The sequence below is a fragment of the Podarcis liolepis genome, assembly GCF_965112155.1.
Source record: "Podarcis liolepis genome assembly, chromosome: 10".
Taxonomy (NCBI): Eukaryota; Metazoa; Chordata; class Lepidosauria; order Squamata; family Lacertidae; genus Podarcis; species Podarcis liolepis.
Window position 1 is genome coordinate 6,230,239 of NC_139562.1, and position 19,576 is coordinate 6,249,814.

At 45.6% G+C, this 19,576-nt stretch overlaps 1 protein-coding gene across 2 annotated transcripts in view; it reads left to right on the forward strand.

Moving 5' to 3' along the window:
• Nucleotides 1-19,576, forward strand: part of NET1 (neuroepithelial cell transforming 1) — a 63,868-nt gene that overhangs the window by 37,406 nt on the left and 6,886 nt on the right. Inside the window, exons 1-5 of one of the 2 annotated variants that reach the window (XM_083461242.1) lie at nucleotides 8,938-9,249; nucleotides 14,914-15,021; nucleotides 16,468-16,635; nucleotides 17,786-17,848; nucleotides 19,024-19,120. In XM_083461242.1, coding sequence (XP_083317368.1) covers nucleotides 9,157-9,249; nucleotides 14,914-15,021; nucleotides 16,468-16,635; nucleotides 17,786-17,848; nucleotides 19,024-19,120 — 529 coding nt within the window. In that variant the 5' untranslated portion in view covers nucleotides 8,938-9,156. Of the gene's footprint in view, nucleotides 1-8,937; nucleotides 9,250-14,913; nucleotides 15,022-16,467; nucleotides 16,636-17,785; nucleotides 17,849-19,023; nucleotides 19,121-19,576 lie in introns of those variants that run through there. The other variant, XM_083461241.1, reaches the window with a different exon arrangement.

A 19,576-nucleotide genomic window follows, 5' to 3' on the forward strand; every position in this document is an offset into this window, starting at 1 on the left:
GATCTGTACCGCCAGACGTCCCTGGTTCCCCTTCAGCAGTGGCGGTGGCAGCGGCAGTCAGCAGTCCGGAGCCAGCTTGGTAGTGCAGTTGGTTCTGGCTGGCTTCAGGAGCTGCTTGCTGCTGTGGCGTCTGACATATGATGTCATGGCACATGACATCATATGGGGACTTCTGGCGAGGAAAAATGGCAGGCGCCACAGCAGTGAGCAGCTCCTGAAGCCAGCCAGAGCCAACTGCGCTACCAGGCTGGCTCCGGGCTGCCACGTTTCCTGGGGACAGATTTGCAAATCTGGGGACTGTCCCCGGTAACGGGACGTCTGGTAACCCTACTTTAGAGTCAAATTACACAAACTACAAAATAATAATTAGGAATAAAAAATAATAATTGGGGAGAACCTTCTAAAACTTGGTCACGACATGGATGTCCTAGTTCAGCAAGCCACCGGGTTTGCTGGCCAATGCTCCCCATGCAATTTGGGTGCTGCTCTGCACAAACACTATAATGTGAAGTTGTGCATCCACCCCTTAAGAGTTAACATTCTTTCTGAATTTCCAGGCATTTGGGTCAGAGAGTGGTGAGAAGCAAGGAGAAGTTTAGCATATGCTGTACGCCCATAACGCATACCCTCCAACGATTCTCTGATGAAAATATGGACATCCCATTCCTTAATGATACTTTTACTATTTATAACCCACACATCTTACTGGGTTGCCCCAGCACTCTGGGCAGCTTCCAACATATATAAAAACATAATAAAACAACAAACATTTAAAAACTTCCCTATACAGGATTGCCTTAGCCTGCTTGGGGGTTGGAAAATGCCATACCCTCCAACATTTCTTAGATGGAAATAGGGACATTTGCTGACCTGCTTGCCTTCCATTTGATTGTTCGTCCTCTGTTTCTGAGTAAACAGGGGTCAGTGTGTGTAGTGGTTAAACTAGCGTTGGGAAATGTAGAGTCCAAAACCTACTTAAGTGATCTTGGGCTCCTCAGCCTAACCTACTCCATAAGTGGGGGTGGAGAGAACATGCATGCCATGCTGAACTCCTTGGGGGAATAGTCAATCAAAATGTAATGACTGCACATTGGAGCCACAGCTAGGGAGGAACAACGCATTCTCCACCCCCACCATCATGCTTGTAAGAGCCTCTTATTGCTCATGCCTGGAGATTGTCCACATGTGATTAGTTCCATAAATGCCTTTGCAGAGAATCATCACATCCACTTACTTATACCTGCCTGTGTGTACCTTGCAGCTTTAAATCATCACCTGCTGTCCCCTCCCAAGGCACTTCACAGGCTGCAAAGGATTTTTCAGCGCCTCTTATACCTCCCAGGGGCAAAAGATTCTGTCACAATAGATTAGGGCTCCTTTGCAGTTCAACTAACATTGATCATGTGGTAGTTTCATTTAAGTATGAGCTTGGAGCATTTGGGTAGGTGAAAGTTAGCCAGCATTGGCAAATCCCAGGTCAGGAACAGTTCTTCCATACCAAGGCCCTTGGTAACAAGAAAACACTTCACATCCACAAAATATGCCCAAGCTTACATAATCCATTGCCAAGCATGTTTAAGAGGCAGAACATCAGTTCATTGTATTAGGTAATTAACACTAATTACTTAATGACAAGTTCCTGTGTGACTCCATAGAGCTGCTCTTCTGCTAGTAGCTCTGTCTTTTTCTTCACCACATTTACATTGCTGTGCTAGCCTTTCTGTTGGCTAGATGTTTGTGCTGTGGATATCTTTGGGACTCTCTTTAGAGACTAGATGTACAAATCTTGTGATGTGATGATCTCCTGCCCACCAGAGGATGTTTTGGCTGACGGGAAAATGTGGTGATTTCCTGAGCATCTGAAGAACCAGTACAATTAGAACAGCTCCTTGGTGATGTCTACCTGGTCCGTTGAAGTGAGTTTTTAAAGTAATATGCTCTTTTTAAAAATAGCAAATAGTTTGAGATGGGGTAAGGAAAATATATAATATTTTATATAATAGAAAAAGGCTCCTATACAAGATATTCTACTGGTTTCCTGTACAACTGGGCCTGTTATGTGGGGCCGGGTTGGGGGGCAAGGATCTAGCAATAGGCTCAATTTATACACCATGCTAATTTGTTAAAAATAAACAAATAAGAACCTTAATTTCATACACTCTTCACTCCTCTTCTTTTTGATGTGATGGGAAGACTCCAGACTTGAACCATAGCTTATCATTTCGTCCTCATGAGGCAGAGGCAAGCCACGATTTTGTGTCAAAGCTATGGTTTGACGCAAACTTAGAAGTACAAGAGTTTAACCTCCTCCCCTCATATAGAAAGGAAGAAAGAAGTATGAGAGTCTAAGGCTCAGTTGTCTCATTCTCTCATCCCTATCACTAGATTGAAGTAGATAACTTGGAACAGGGATTTATGTGGGTGGGAGGGAAGCCTAGCAAAGAAGTGTAGTGAGAGTGATGCTGGAATGAATGCTGGAGCGGTAATTGTGTTTCAGAACTGGAACCAAGTTTGATATGGTTCCTTTCCAAAATGATTGCATTTCCAAATCCACCTGAAACAATTTTCCTTTGAAAACTAAAGTAATACCAGCACATATAGTTAATACAAATGCACCCCATCCAAAACCTATTTACTTAGCTTTTATATTGCATGTCTTGTGATTGTTTAGAGAATATACATTACTGAGAATACTTGTGACTGCTCTGTGAGGTCGTTTGATATTATCCCCTTATTATATGTTCCTCCTAAGGGTTACCAAAGTGTGACCCTGAAGACGGGGGAAAGAACCTTATTCTTTAGGTAATGCTTTTTCTGAAGGATGTTGTTGTTGTTGTTGTTGTTGATGATGATGATTTTAAGCTGTTACCTGCTCTAAGACAGAATGGCACAGATGAAAAGCTGAAATAAATGAAATTGAAATAACTCAAGAGAATGGGTGTGTTTTCTCTCATCCATGTTGTCAAACTTTCATAGTAGAAGCTGAAATTTTCATACCTTTAATCTAGCTTCCTGAGAGCAAGAAAAAGATCACATGGCACACCCTTGGAGAAAGAGAAATGGCACCTGTGAGACCCTGTGTCACTTGTGAAAGCTGTGCCATTCATCTGCCCCTTGATCTCATTGAAATAATTGCAAATACGATTGAAATGGGTTTATAGCCCCTAACACTTTGCAGCTATACAAACAATCTCAAGTTGCTCACTCCCTTTTTCAAAGCAATGGAGTCTGAGGGGTTGGCAAAGCTGAAAATGAAAAAGAAACTTAACTAAACTGGGTGCAAAATTGTGCATTGACTGCATGCTCCTACACAAATAAATAACGGGATCTGTACTGCTGGTGTGCCAATAGGATAGCATGTGGTGCTGGTATAAGTATCACCCACTATTCTTTGGTTTGAAGGTGCTCCCTTGCCTCTTTTGCTGTGGTGAAGCAGGAACAGCACAAGAAGACTCAGCTTAAGGCTTCAATCCTGTGCCTATTTATTTAGATGCAAGCCCTGCTTTGTGGCTCTTGCCATCTTACTGCAGTGGACCACTGTCCTCTAGCCCAGCACTGTCTACTCTGACTGGCAGTGCCTCTCCAAAGGCTCCAACAGAGTTCTTTCCCATCCATAGTAGCTGAGATCCTTTTGGCTAAAAGGACCTCTACATCAGGGAAGGGCCATGGCTTAGTGGGAGAACATCTGTGTTACATGCAGAAGGTCCCAGGTTCAATCCATGGCATCTTCCATGGAGGCTGGGAGAGAGCCTTGTCTGAAATGCTGGGGAGCTGCTGCCAATGTAGATACCATATTTTTTGCTCTATAAGACCCACTTTTTCCCTCCTAAAAAGTAAGGGGAAATGTGTGTGCGTCTTATGGAGTGAATGCAGGCTGCGCAGCTATCCCAGAAGCCAGAACAGCAAGAGGGATTGCTGCTTTCACTGCGCAGCAATCCCGCTTGCTGTTCAGGCTTCTGAGATTCAGAATAATTGTTTTCTTGTTTTCCTCCTCCAAAAACTAGGTGCGTCTTGTGGTCTGGTGCGTCTTATAGAGCGAAAAATACGGTAATACTGAGCTAGGTCAACTAATGATCTAACTCGGTAGTGGGCAGCTTGCTACGTTCTTTCCTGTGTCCTTACATTCTCTACAGTCCCTTCACAAACAAATCCAGTGAATTTTACTTCTGGGCAAGTGTGCATAGGGGTGGACTGCAACTTCTAATCAAGCTTCTGTCTAAATAATCCCCGAGAAAGCAATGGAGGTTTGTTTTTCTGTGATCGCATCAGGTGCTCCTTATTTTGACCATAATCTAAACCCTTGCTGTCCACCACCTTTTAATTAAGCTTTAATGTGGGTTTATTTACACCTTGGAAGGGCTTGGCCTACATCTTCTCATTACTTTGGGGAAGGCCAAAAATTGAGAACCTTCATTAATTAAAAAGAGCCCAGCTGGATGCTATGGGTGTTTCCCCTGCCCCGCCCCTCTCAGTTTCACGAGAACTTCCTCCATCCTTTTAAAATACCTAAATATAGGACCAGTTCTTTGACCCCGTTTGACACAGATTTTATTAGGAACTGAATGCACTGAAGATGGGATTGGGGGTAGGGGTGGGGAGAATTACTGGAAAACAGATGAGCTGTTATTACAGCGATGCTTGTGTGATCTTGAGATGCAAAATGAGTAAAATAATACGTTCTTGAGGAGCATTCCCCAGCCTGTGCCTTCTGGCTGTTTTTGCTGTGCTGTCTGGAGTTGATGGTTGTCCAAAACATCTGGAGGTACCAGGTTGGGGGAGCCTGTTCTAGATCGTAGAGAGGAGGCAGAGGAGGAAGTTAGCATGTCTCATTAAACAGAATGAAGAGTTCTGCTTAATTCAAAAGCAGTAGTGCAAATGCAGTCATGTTGACTTCTAGAACAAGAGTCACAGAGCAGTTCCATGTAAGTGGTATCCACCCGCAAGTTCAGGAAGTATCCCCTAAGTGTAGCAACAACATTCTCCTCTCTGATGGACCCATGCCCTCCAGAGGGAGCCACTAAGATAAGTTCCTTCAGCCCAGGATCAATCTAACTTCACAAGCCATGTGAAATATTTCAGGTACCACCATGGGCGTAGCCAAGAGGGTTCAGGGGGGCAGCTGCCCCTCCCAAATCAAGTAAACCAATAAAAACACTTAACTGAGGTTCTGCCCCCCAACATAAATCCTTGCTGTGCCCATGGGTACCACTGAAACAGCTGCTTCACCTGAACTTTGCCCCCCTGCCTTGGGTTCCCTTTTAATGTTGCAGAGGCTGCTGAGGACCAGCTATGGGTCACTCAGCCCTAAACAATCTGAAAGATGCACATTGCCACACTCCTTAAAGCAAGCAAAATGCTTGGAGTTGACTCTTATTTTCAAGTGAGGGAGCAATGTGGGGGAAAGTGCTTGAAATGTGGGCATCTGCAAAGAATGGCTGTAATGTTTAGCACTTATCCACAATAACTGAATTTATTTCCTGCCTTGGACCATCCTGAGGTTTGGATTTTTGTAGGGTTTTTTTAAAATCCCTACAGCAGGCACAGTTGTTTACAGCAGAAAATAAAACAGAGGATGTTAACATATCCAGTTTGCTGGCTGGCTGGGGCTGCTTTGAGAACAAAGAATGTGGAATGCAGGATATATTAATCAGGGGTTCCAGTTTCATTAAGAAAAACTGTAGCACATAGCTGCTTTGCCGCAAGAGAAAATGTCGCAACATCTTAGTTGGTTTTGCCCTCTTTCTTATTCCATGTGGGTTTTGCAAATCTTGAATATTTGAACACCTAAGGAAGCTGTCTAATCTAAAACAAATAATTGTTATCTAGTTTTGAGAGAAAAGCTGAAGGTTCTAGCAGCAGAGGATAATGTCCATACAAGAAAAACCATGTTGCAAGGCTGCAGTCTAATACACACACGTGTGAATAAATCCCATAGAACTCGGTGGGATTTCCCCCTTGAATAATCATGCACAGGGATGAGCTACAGGTTGGTTGAATATTGTGAGCCTTGAGCATCTTTACTAGGCTACAAATCCTGTTGAGATGTGAAGGGAGTTGCTTCACGTCTTTCGTTTTAAGACCTGGGTGCATAATTACTCTGGCACTGTAGAAATGGGCCAAGGCATGAGATTGGGGTCAGAATCTGTTTAATCCAACAAATTGAGGATTGGGATATGATACTGCATATGTATTATGCTAAGGAAAGCTTTGGCTACTGCCCTTCATCTCATGGGCAGTAAAACCAAAGCCTCTGGTGCCTTTGAAATCTGGGCACTCAGAAGTCCTCAAGTTCAATTGCCTTATGTCAGGTGATGGCTCCACAAGGTTCAGATCTAGACACACACAGTTTGAAATCCTTGAACCACTTTCTCAGGAGTAAGCTCTGTTAACTCAAGTCACTAGAGTTGTGCTATTTAACTCTGTTTTAGCCATTGCATCTGTACCTCGCCTTCCTCTAAGGTGCTTGGAGCATCACCACCCACATGATTCCCCCCCCCAGTCCGCCCCCCCCCCAGTTTAATCCTCATAACAGCCCTGTTAGGTTAAGTTGGGCAATTGGCCTCAGATCACATAGTGAACTTTGCAACTTCAGCAAGGATTTGAACCCATGCCTTCTTGCTTGTCAAAGTCTAGCAACATCACACTGGCTCATAAACATATTTAAGGGCTGCTACATGCAAAGGATAAGGGGCGCAGGTGGCGCTGTGGGTTAAACCACAGAGCCTAGGACTTGCCGATCAGAAGGTCGGCGGTTCGAATCCCCGCGACGACAGGGTGAGCTCCCGTTGCTCGGTCCCTGCTCCTGCCAACCTAGCAGTTCGAAAGCACGTCAAAGTGCAAGTAGATAAATAGGTACCACTCCGGCGGGAAGGTAAACGGCATTTCCGTGTGCTGCTCTGGTTCGCCAGAAGCGGCTTAGTCATGCTGGCCATATGACCCGGAAACCGGCTCCCTCGGCCAGTAAAGTGAGATGAGCGCCGCAACCCCAGAGTCGGTCACGACTGGACCTCATGGTCAGGGGTCCCTTTACCTTTAACATGCAAAGGAAGGCGGGGCTTCTCTCAAGGGTCAGGGTGGGGCAGAAGAGGCGATTGGTGCAGATGCAGCTGCCTTGCCCCACCCCGCCAGGAGTGAGGAAAAAACCAATCACCTGCTAAAATTCCCACTTGGCCGTCACTATTAAAGATACAGGAAGAAGCCTTGTTGTCTTTAGCATCTGATTATCTTTCAGCCCAGCCCTATACACCAGGGGTGGGCCACCTCCGACCTGGGAAACAAATGTGGCCTCTTTGCCTGGTCCTTAAAACTCTCCCCAGGCCACGTCCCTCTTTTCCCAGGCTAGGATGCCTCCTGAACTCCGATAATGCCTCTCGCCTGCCTGGGTAGACGACAGAGAGGGTTGTGTGCAGAAATCAGTCGCCTGGACAAAGGTAAAATTTACATTAGTTGCCTTGCCTGCTTTTGCTTCTAGTCCCACCCACCATTGGCATATGCCACACACCCCTAGTTTGCCCCCAAAGGAATGCAAACCTTGGTCTCAGCAAAGTTCCTCACTCCTGTTACTGTATACTACTCGGAAGCAGATTTGAGGTGGAGTTGTTCCCCAGTAAGTGTTCCCAAAACTGCAGCCTCAAATTCCCCCTAAGCTGCACAAGTGCTGTGCTTGAACTTCATTTGCTTTGGAATTAGCACTACTACTAGCGGAGCTCGTTGCTGCACTCTTAAAAATACTTGCACATACAGTAAATTAAAGCTCATTTTTATAGAGACGCTCTGGATTTCTAGCGAGTCCCCCCCCAAACAGTTCCGATAAAGCTGCATCAAACGTGCCACGCAGGGAAAATAGGAATAATCCAGGTGTGAAGGATGCAAAACGTTGTGTTAAAAGCAGGCATTTTAGCAGGTGTCACTTGTCGCGCAGAGGTGAGAAACCTGACGCCTCCGCAAATTCCACTTGCAAAGAGCGATTTGCGTAGCAAGTTCCGCCTCCCGCAAAGTGCCACGACTCTTGTTTACTTACTTGCGAAGTCTCATTGTTTAAGCAATAAATCTTTGACCTGAGCCTATGCTTGTTTGCTCAGAAGCAAATCCCACAGCCACCGTAGGGTTTACTTCCAGATACATGCATCCTTTTGCTGCTGTGTAACTTGACTTTTGCTGGGGGGGGGGTCAGCGTGGTTTACTTTGAAGTAAACGTGTATCGGATTGCCGTCGTGCAACCCGACCGCATGCATGTTAACTCGGAAATTAACCCTCAAGTATGTGTGCAGTACACCCTGTGAATCCTACTTTGGGAGTAAAGTGCGACGGATCTTGGCGGAACTTACTTCTGCGAAAGCATGCACTGGATCGGGTTACTCGGTCGCGATCTCGTGCGTTTATTTTGCTGGTTAGGTTGCAAACCTAATTCCGTTTTCCTGGAAGTGAGCCGCACTGGATTCAATAACTTAGGAGTAGACACGGCAGCCTTTGTTTTTGCGATTCACAAGTTAAGCCCGTTTACTTTCAAGTAAGCGCTCCTCGGGGTTTTGCATGGGGTTTTGCAAGCTTATTCCTCGGGATCGCGTCGACCAATTTTGGCGGTTTTGCAAAGGCTTCTGATCTCAGCATTTAGAGTTTAGTTTCTTCCTGCGTTTCCAAGGTGCGCGGGTGTTAATACTGACAGTTTGTTGCAAGTTAGGAGAACACGCTAGCCTCCCCTTGGCGTCCTCCTGTGCAAGGCAAACGTCGGGAGGGCTGTACACGCGAACCCTCGGTGCCGCGACGGTTCAGGATACCTCCTACAGGGGGCTCCAGCCCAGTGGTCCAGCGCCGGTTCTCCCCTGCCGCGGGGAACCTGAGACGGCTGGGCGTGTCACTTAGCCGCGGGCTAGCCAATGGCTCCCGGGCGCCAGGAAGCCCCGCCCACCAGCCCGCTCTTGCGCCCCGCCCACTGCCTCTTGGACTGCTCTCCTCGGAGCCGCTGGCTCAGAGCGCGTCGGCGTGAGTCACCTGGAAGCGGGATGGAGCTGTTGCTGCAGCCCCAGCAGAGCTCAGAGCGCGGCGAGGGGCAGATCGTGCCTGAGTAACCGCCTCGCTCGCAGCACCAGGGGTGGGGAGGGCGGATTACAGTCAGCACAAACCACGAGGAAGCCTTGGAAAAGAAGAGGGGCGGCTATGGTGGCGCACGATGACGCCGGGGGGCTGCTCCCCATTAAGAGGACTATTCGGGTGATAGATGCGCAGAACCAGTCTTTCAGGGAACAAGAGGTAAGGCGTGCGTAAAAAGCCTTAAGTGATCGGAAGAACAATAAAGGGTTTTCTTAAGTGGCACGGTTCTGCATAGTTGCCCAAAGTCCGCTTTTTTCAGCAGAAGGAGGTTTGCTTCAGAGTAAGCCTTCAAGGGATTACGCTGCGCGTGTAAGAGGTGGAAGCGTTGATTTGTTTGGCACCTTGCTCCTAAACCCGCCTGTTTAAAAATGACCGAAATGAAGTCACCTGTAGCAGGCAAACGTGGAAGTCCTGTAGAAATGCCGTCAGCTTGCTGGGAGAGGTGCAAAAGAGAGTGAAAACCGTCGGAGTGTCTGGGTTGCTCTCCGTAGGCTAAGGTGTGAGTCAGTGTGTAGAGAGTAGTATTATTTGTACTTTTGTGTCTTGCATACTTTATTTGAAGCTGCTAGCTAAGCATGACTTAACAGCCCTTTCAGGAAAAGCTTCTCTTACAGCTGGGCGCTGTTAAGGAAAGGTGTAATTGCGGCAGGCAGTTCTGAACTCCTTAATTAGGGGGCCAAGTGTGTGTCTCACGCCTTTCCTGTTAAAAGGAAGCTGCTGGGGAGTGTTGAAACCCTTTGGGTATTTGTTGAGGTCTAGGCGTTGACCCTGCTTTATTTATTAAGAGGGAGGGACTTCTTATAGCAATGATGTCGAGGAGCCAGGAATGTATAGTCCTAAAATATTATGCATGTTATCTAAAGTTGCATGCTGACAAAGACATGAACCATGGAAGGAGAAGAAGGGAAGTCTTTGGATATTCTAAAGTTTGTAAACTGTTTGTTTTGAAATGTAAAATTGGAAACTTAATAAAAATGATAGCAAAAAAGAGAAATAAGCTCCCCCCCCCCCGCCATCCGTTTACCATTTAAGGAACCTGAAGCAACTGAGTGGAATTTGGTTGCTCATTCTCTCCTCTCCCCCTAACCTCCTGAGTTTAGCATGGCTTGTTCCTCTTTTACATTAATTCCGCCCCCCTCCCAATCTTGTGATGTTGCGTGTATGTATCCTGCAAAGGAGTAAGCGGACACAAATGAGTTACAGTATTTCATTGACTGCCAGTAGGGTTACTTGTCTGGGTATGTGTTTTCAAGGGATCAAGCTCCACTGTGGGTGCTTAATTGTACACTTTAATGGCATTTCCCTTACTGTTGAGTAAATTGGTCTCCAAGACATTCCTACAGGATTATTGCTTGTATGGACGGTGATATGAGGCATAACGAAAGTACTTTAATCCTGCTGAAATGCATACCTCAAGGTGTCTTCTGGTGGGATGGTGGGAATTATGAGAACTCAAAAGTCAAGACTTCTATAAGTGATGCCTTGTGACATATGACATCCTGTCCGGAAGCATTGTTGGTTTCTTTATGATTCAACAGTTCGGCTTTAATAAGGCAGAACTTGGAAGTTGAGTCTAAACATTCTGGTGCGACACAGGCAAGGATTTTGGGCAGCTGTGGAGGTGAAATATACCAACTGAAAGCAAACTTCAGGATATTTCTCAGTAAGCTTGCCTTTATTTGTCTGTCTGGATGTTCCATGTACAGGAGACTTTATTAATTTAGGAGGACAGGGCAAAAAACCGTTTTTATGTTATCTGCCAACCTGAAGGTTCAGTACTGTGAGTCCTGACAGGTTATATAGGTCTTGAACGCAGCTTGGATGTACTGCCTGAGATGGCCGAATTGAAGACAACAGGGTGTGTCTCTCTGCCATTTGTTAACCTGTCTTAATTTGGGATATTGCCATAACTTTCCTAAAGTGGATATTAATAGATGTAGTGAGCTGCTTCTCTTCTTGCCGAACAGATAATGCCATTAGAAATGTACACACAGGCGCTTAGGATTAACATATTGACTTGATGAAAGAGACTCCATAAATTAGATGTCGGTGATGTTTTGAGGAGTGGAGGTTAAGTCAGATTCTTTATTGATTCACCAGTATGTTTATAGAGTTTATGTCTAAGTCATAAATTTGTGACAGAGAAGAGTTTTTGCTTCCAGAGAAACCTTGTAGTTTCTCTATTGGGTTCAGAGATGAACAGCTTCATAGTCCTAAATCCTTTGTTACCCTGGATATGGCAAAATGGTGGAGAGAAACGACGTGGTCTATTCCAATGGATCTCTAACTACAAACAGAAGCATATTGTGGGATCAGACTTTAGTCTTAGAAGTGAATTTCCAGATGTGGCTATCAAGTGTCAGCTTCTTCTCCCAGGCAGCTGGTATAAAACCTGTGCCCCATAGCTCTTCAGCTCACATCTCATTTGGCATTAACTGAAAGCCTATGTTTCCCAGGTGTTCTCAGCAGTTGGACTTGCTTGCCTGGGAGGCATTCAGGTTCAGTTCAAAGGTTTCATCTGAACGTGACTGATTTGTTTTCTGAAGCAAAAGAAGCCTCAGGAAGAATATTTTATATTCTCTTCTTTGCTTGCTTCTGTGCTGAAGTGTGAAGGCTATTTTCTACACGAGAGCAGGCAAGGATGTCAGATAATGCTCTCTTTAAAATTCACAACTTGAAAAACTGGTTCAGTCATGCTCTCCATTGCAGCAACTCCGAAACTCAAAGCTTGCCTCCCAATCTCCCATCAGGAACAATGAACAAATTGCTCAAAAGACAATTTTAAAATACTTGGTGAACTATTTCGGTGTGAGAACAGTGAACTCAAAATGTATGCAGTCTGCCTGTTCACAGAGGTTTCCAGAAGAGCAATAATTGTCTAAAAGGGGTGTTGTTCCTTTTTTAAGGCTAAAGAAAATTAGAAGAGGGGGGAAGTTCCTCTCCCCCCAATCTGAAGAAAACCAGTTTTGTTTCTGCCCAGTGTCTGTCTGATTTGGAATGAAATTGCCAAGATGTTGAGTGGCAACCTAAGCCTATTGGGAGTGTGTGTGTGTGGAATCCTTTGTGCTCTGTAAAAAAGGGATTTTTTTTTTACCTGCCTTGCCACATGTGTGTGCTTCACATTGGCAGTGCTGTGCTATACAGGCATCTATGAAAACTTAATGTACACACCAACAGCATGGTGCTGTGATACATGCCTGTAACAGGCCCTGCCCTGCCAGTTCTTAATTTTTCCTCTGCAGAGCTCTAGCTTCTGGGTGCTCCTATTCTACCTTATTTTACAGTGCTGAATTCAGCATATACCCATGTAAACCTTTTCCTTACTCTCCACTTGAAATATCATGTTGCAGCACAGCTGTGGAATGCATTGTAGTGCCTAAAGAATGTAGAAGCCACCGTGAAAAACTCATTCTTGGTTTTTTTATCATCACTTTTTGCTTATTTTTAAAAAGAATCAATGTCTAGCCTACCTTTTTAGGCTCACAAACTAAAGCACACACCGTAATACATTCCACATTGAGCAAATGTGGGGGAATATGTCTTCCTTTTTAGTGCAAACTTAAGTTCGCTTCATCCACCTAAGTCATTAATATAGTGCTTTTTTATTTACAGAGGGCTTTTATATTGGCAGTACCCCTTTCAGATAGTTGTTGCACACAACATTTACACGAGGAAGAGTGACTTGCCCAAGGCTATACAGTGAGGCAAATGGGGCACTCCCAGACCCAACCCCAACCTGCTGCTCTCTGGGCTAGACATGGTGGGAGGAGCTGGTCTTTAGGCTGTAGCTGAAATCTTGCATCTTGAGCAAAGTAAACAGGTTAGATTCACTGGTGAGTCTCTTGGCTCCCAAGCCTCTGTTCAACATACAGTATGTGAACTGGAAATAACAGCAACCTGCTTCACATCTTTAACCGCAAAAACAAATGAAACAGGAAGCATGGTTATCTATCATGAGTTTTGGTGACCTTAGCAGGTCTATATGAAAGGAGTTCTGCATACACCCATGGACATAAAAATGGCATACTTTTATTTATTTCTTTTTTGTGTGTGCATTGCTTCCTATGAAACAACTTAAAGCGATTTAACAATAAAACCTATATAAAACAATTTCATATACTGTAGATTTTTGTGTGTGTTCATTCCCCCCTCCCCCAATGAGATACATTATGAAACTGCAAGCAAGCAGTGATGGGACTTTCCTCTGTCAGAAGGGCTGTCGCTGTGCATGTTCCTTTCTTCACCTTGAAAGTGGATCCTGCACTCTGCCAACCCCCCCTGTGGAATTCATGACATCATTCCTCCGTGTTCATTGGTATCTTAATGGGAGAGCAAAGCATTGTTGCTGGCTGGGGCTGTGCTTTACTGACTCCAGCAGAGCTATTTCTGAATCGTCACTCCTGGACATGACAGTAAAGCCCGACCGACTAAGTCCTTCTCCTTTTTTAGTCCTACCACTTCCTCTGTGCAGCATGTGTAATCTCCCAACCCCAACAACCATTACTATCTGTGCACCTAAGAATGAAGTTGGTCCCACTTTTAATCCCCATGGCAATAGCTTCCACCTTTCTGGTTTCTCTAGGGAGAAATCTCCTGGATTGAAAACATCAAATGAACTTGACCCTTTTCTAGTGTGAAGTAGAGCCGACTGACAACACGGTCTTGTGACGGGGTTGCCTTCTGCTCTGGCTTCTTGTAAAATTACGGCATCCTGTCAATTCCCCATCAAAAATGAAAGTGTAGAAGGCCACTGCGATTGTGGGTGCTGTACCAAAACTGACAAAGCAGCAGGATCCTGCCCAAGGGCTTGAACTCAATTGGGGAAAGGAAGCAGGGCTGGAATTGATAGCCTAAATCAAAAGTACTGGGAGGGAAGTTTGATGAGATCACGATTGTATTTCCAAGGGAGGGGAAATCCCTGTCTTGCAACTTCAAAGTGCAGGTGCTGTTTTGGGACAGACTTTGACAATACAGTACCTTAAGACATTATCTCTTGAAAGTCAGCCCTAGCAATGACACAGACCTCAGCTATGCAGCCCTAAGGTATTTGAGCAGCCTATTTCTCTTTAGTTCAGGCCTTTGAACATCTCTCTCTCTCTCTCTCTCTCTCTCTCTCTGTCTCTCTCTCTCTCTGCACAGTTGTGCCTTGTTCTTGCTTTGGGAATCTGAGTGTCTTTCTGAGAGAGGCATAGGAATGCAAGGATGTATCCCTGCTCTCTGCCTCCAGCCCATTGCCTGGCAGTGGTAGCAACACATCTGTAGTGATACACAGGAGGTGGCTGCCAGTGACACACAAACCTATCTGTGAGCAAGCTGCTAGCAAACTGGAGTCATCTTCCAGGGCAGAGACACTCTTCCTTCTTCCACCCCTCTCATTAGATAGCTGGTCTCTTCCTTTATTCATGTACTTTGCTGTGGTGGCCTGTCTTACTAAGACACTTCAAACTGTCATGCTAAATTTTGTTTTAACACCCAGCATAGATTTAGGGGCAGAGTCAGAAAAAAAACCTCACACCTCATTCTCCCTGGGGGACAGGCAAAAAAAAAAAGTTGGCCCTGAAAACAACTTGGTTTGTTCAAGCTATAGTGGACTTTGTTATTCTTGCTTCTTGCTAACCTGAGCAATTGGTTTGTACTATGGTTATGACTTTAGCGTTTAAACAAAATATATTTGTCTTTTGATGGGGCTTGTGTGCTTTGGGATTGAGTGCCTTGATGCTCTGTGCAGTCCTTATCCCCTTCCTCCAAGAGAGTCTGGACACTGTCAGCGCACTAAGTCTTGATTAAACAGTCAGTACAACTTGTTCTCTCATCTATTTGCAGGAGCCTAGCAATAAGCGCGTCCGACCTCTGGCTCGGGTCACCTCCTTGGCAAACCTGATTTCTCCTGTGAGAAATGGTGCAGTGCGAAGATTTGGACAGACAATACAGGTAAGAGAGTAGATAAGCATGGGGGGTTGATGTTGCAATTGTTGGGAGGGGGGGGCGACTATGGAGTAAGTATTACCCACAGTTCTGCTGAAGAAAGGATTTCTACAGCCTGCAGAACCGAGCCTCATATTCCTCTTTTTACTTTTTAAAATGAGCAAGTTTATAGTCCTCATGGGTCCAGAGGGGGGAAATTGAAGTGGATGTTTGAGGGGGCATGGATGGCTTCTTTGTCTTCCTTCTCTTCTCCAGTCTCCAAGCACCTCTAGTGAAGCCATAGGGTGAGGGGGACATAGAAACTTGCTCAGTTCTTACAGTTGCAGAACTTGGATTTAGAATTTTTCCTCCCGACAGATATTTTAATTCAGTTTTTCCACATACCAACTGGCATTTTGTGTCCTAACTGCCTTGTAGTCCGCATCTCTGCACAAACCTATAAGCAAATGGAACAAATGAAATTTGCATGCTTTTGGATGCAGAATTCTTTCCCCCCTGGTTACTTTTGCAGATAAGGTAACTGTGTAGAGATTGCCCAGTCAAGACCTTGGTGCAGTTTTATCAGGAGCAGCCTATAAACTGAGGCCGGGGGGGGGGGCATTAGATTGCCTCCTGTGCCAACACTTGATGGCTGCATGTGACATACTGCAGCATGTGCTGCAGTCTGAGTTTACCCGGCTGTTCATAATAGAAACGTGACCTCAGCAAAGCCTGCCATGTAAGATATACCATCCACCCCAACTGTGTAAATACTCCTTGCTCTGGATGCTAGTGCTGTTTCAAGCCACAAAGAACACAGCTCACATGGCTTGTTAATGTTACCAGAGCTGGGAGAGGTAGAATTACACTATTTATGTACTTGAAACCAGATTCTCAGCCAGCTTAACCCCAACCCTCTCCAGCTATCCAAAATCTGGAGTATGGGAAGGGGAGGGTTAAGCAAAAGAGGGCATTGGCAAATTAGATCTCTCAAGGCTCTGTGGTGCCAGGATTAGCTACACACACACCCTGGCTGCTGAAGCCATTAAGGGTGAAGTTTCTTAAGGCAGGCCTGCAAAATTTGGAATCCACCTCCAGGGCATGGCGTTCTGCTAGGTACTTGACAACTCACCTATTTGTCACTTCCCTAGCGTGCAGCAAAGCCAGGAGACTTGTTGCATCACAGTGGGCTGCCTTTGGCTCGCACAAGTGGGTTTGTGACAGATTGTGTGGGCCTGATCTTAAGCATATTTCCACAGGCATTCTTCAAGAGGCTGTTGCATTGACCAGGACTTCGTTGTGTTGTTGTGTTTGTGCTTATGCACACATTTTGCTGGGCTGTGCAACATCCCTGGTTGGCATGAAATGCCTCGCGGCTGCTTTTCTGTACAGCGTCTGTTAAAATACACCTAAGTTCCTAAGGTTCATGACTGAATTCAAACCATCTCCTTCCCCCTCCCTGGTGTCCTGCAGTCGTTCTCTCTTCGCGGCGAGAGCAAATCTCCAGGCAGCGCGCAGAAACTGTGCAGCCGGTCAGCTGCCCCCACGCCACCGAAAAGAAGAAACAGTGTGCTTTGGTCCGAGACGTTGGATGTCAACATGAAAGAGACGCTGAGCACCAAAGAAATCAAGCGCCAAGAGGTATGCCTCCAGTGGGGCAACCCCAACAGCCAGCCCCAGACGGATGGGGCTGTTAGAATTCAGCACAGAATTGGGATTTCTGAGCATCTTGGCTGCTGTTTGAGAGGGAAAAGAGCAATATGTTTATAGTCCTCGTGGTCTCCGGAGGCATGTTAAGATGACCTGTCGGCAGTGTAAACAGAAGCACCCAGTGTTCAGGAGGCAGCAATCATGTTTCCAGCTCCCCATTTATGACAGCTAACCTCCTGCCACCACCATATCCCCAGATCTGCAGAAGGCATTACTTTGCTGCCTGGAATAAGGCAAACTGGGCAAGTAGATACATGAGAAGAAGGTTGCATAAATAGTGTGCTCTCTGGTTTTGCATTTCTACGATGCAGCTTGGTGGTAGTGGGGGAGAGGGAGGAGGCCTCAGTTGTTCAGTGTGTAGAAGATAGTGGCAGAAGAGTTTTGAAGAACTGCTCTCTTCTCCAAAATGAAGGTGCTTCTGTCCCGCCACATTCCTTAAAAAAGAGATTAAATTCCCCCTCCGAATCTTGACTGATAATATATTCCCCCTGGCCGAGGCCCCAACATGGGAGACAATATACTTCGTATTGGGCATAAAAAAATGATTAATTCTGAAACGCCATCTTTATGACTCATGCTAGCTGGTGATCCAGACCAAAGTTATGCATTAATACAAATGACTGAAGCAGCAAACGAGAAAAAGAGGGCCAAAGTTCAGCCCTCTGGGCGAGTTCAGCACTTCACACTGAAGTCTAACGCCTCCCAATGTTTGATTTGGCATGATCTCGCAGCTTCAAAGCCTCCTTTCATGACAAGGAGTTTACTTTTCTCAGCAATGATTCAAGCCATTCCCTTCCGTTTTGGCCCTTAAGCCCAGGTGGGCGGATGTAGCTCAACGGTGAGCTTCCCCGCTTTTGGCTGCAGAGCGGCTCGCTTCTTGATCAAAACGGTTTGGGCTATACAGGTGGGGCTTGATTGGCTGTTGCTTTGCTTCTGCTTCAACATAACTGGCTAGTGGAATGTCTGTGGTCAGCAAAACCTCCCAAACCCGGAAGTGGTACATTTTTGACTTCAGCAGCTGTTATTTCTAGGGCAATAAAATGGGGACAGTTCTGATATTTCCCCCACTTTTTGTTCACAGGCAATCTACGAAATGTCTCGGGGTGAGCAGGATTTGATTGAGGACCTGAAGCTTGCCAGAAAGGTTAGTATCTTTCTCTGCTTTCTTTATATTGATGACACTGCAAATCAATATACCGTATTTTTCACTCTATAAGACACACCAGACCACAAGACGCACCTTGTTTTTGGAGGAGGAAAACAAGAAAAAAAATATTCTGAATCTCAGAAGCCAGAACAGCAAACTGGATAGCTGCGCAGTGAAAGTAGTGATCCCTCTTGCTGTTCTGGCTTCTGGGATAGCTGCGCAGCCTGCTTTCGCTCCATAAGACGCACACACATTTCCCCTTACTTTTTAGGAGGGAAAAAGTGAGTCTTATAGAGCAAAAAATATGGTATTTGTTAGCTCTCCACCCCCCACTTTGCAACGGTTAAATGCACTGGATTAGGCCTCAGACTTTCGGGAGAGGAAAGGACTTTGCTCGTTCCATTAAAGGTCACTGGATAAATGTATTCCTTGTGGAAGTAGTTGTGCTGGTTGCTCCTCTGCCAATTTCTGTTTTTCAGTGAAGTAAGTCACATAATAATAATAATAATAATAATAATAATAATAATAATAATAATAATACTATTTTCATTTCTATGCCACTTTAAGAAAAAATCTCAAAGCAGTACCTTTGTGGCAGGATATACCATTAACGTGCAGCAATCTGCTTTGAGATTTTTACTTAAAAACACAAAGTGGTTTAGAAATGGTCATGTAGTCCAGCCCCCTGCAATGCAGGAATTGCAGCTATAACATTTGGGAGGGGAGAAGGTGTAAGAGGAGAGAACTCGGCTATAGGCTCACCTGCCCTTCCCAGCCCGACAGTCAGCAAGTGCGCCTGCCTTTTTGGTGGGCAGAGAATCCCGCAGCCACCAAGTGCTCTGGGAGCTCTTGCTTCAGCTGCCTGGAGGTCGCAATCCTGTTGGATGGAAAGTCCCATAGGAGGCTGCCCATATAACAAGCCAGACCCTCGGCCTTGTGTCCACTTATTGGCAGTGGCGCTCTGGTGTTTGAGTTTCCTAGATCTCCTTGGAGACCAGTGCTGGGGACCGAACCTGGAAGCATCTGTGTGTGACGCATGTGCTCTACCATTGAGATACGGCTCTGTCACTACCCTTTTCCCCACTCCAAACTGTGCAGCTGCACTGCAATGCCATGTCAAGCTGTTTTTTATTTTTATTTTTTTGTAATTTCCCATCCTTTCTTGTTGACAGGCTTACCACGACCCCATGCTGAAGCTGTCCATCATGTCTGAAGAAGAGCTCACTCACATCTTTGGGGACTTGGATTCCTATATCCCTTTGCATGAAGGTGAGCTTCCCCACCCCAGCCTCCCAAAAACCAAACCTCCAGCACTCATGAATTCATGTAAACGTGCCACATTCTCTGCCTGTCACATCAAAGTAGCTCAAAAAACCAGCCTATAAAATGTTAAAACCATAACGCATCTACGACAAAATACTCACATAAAATTCCATGTGCAGACAGCACAGGGCTGCCTATGGCAAAAGCTTTCTGAAAGCTTCAGGTTTTTAAAAGGTAAAGATAAAGGGCCCCCTGACCATTAGGTCCAGTCATGGCCAACTCTGGGGTTGCGGCGCTCATCTCGCTTTATTGGCTGAGGGAGCCGGCGTACAGCTTCCGGGTCATGTGGCCAGCATGACTAAGCCGCTTCTGGCGAACCAGAGCAGCGCACGGAAATGCTGTTTACCTTCCCGCCGGAGCGGTACCTATTTATCTACTTGCACTTTGATGTGCTTTCGAACT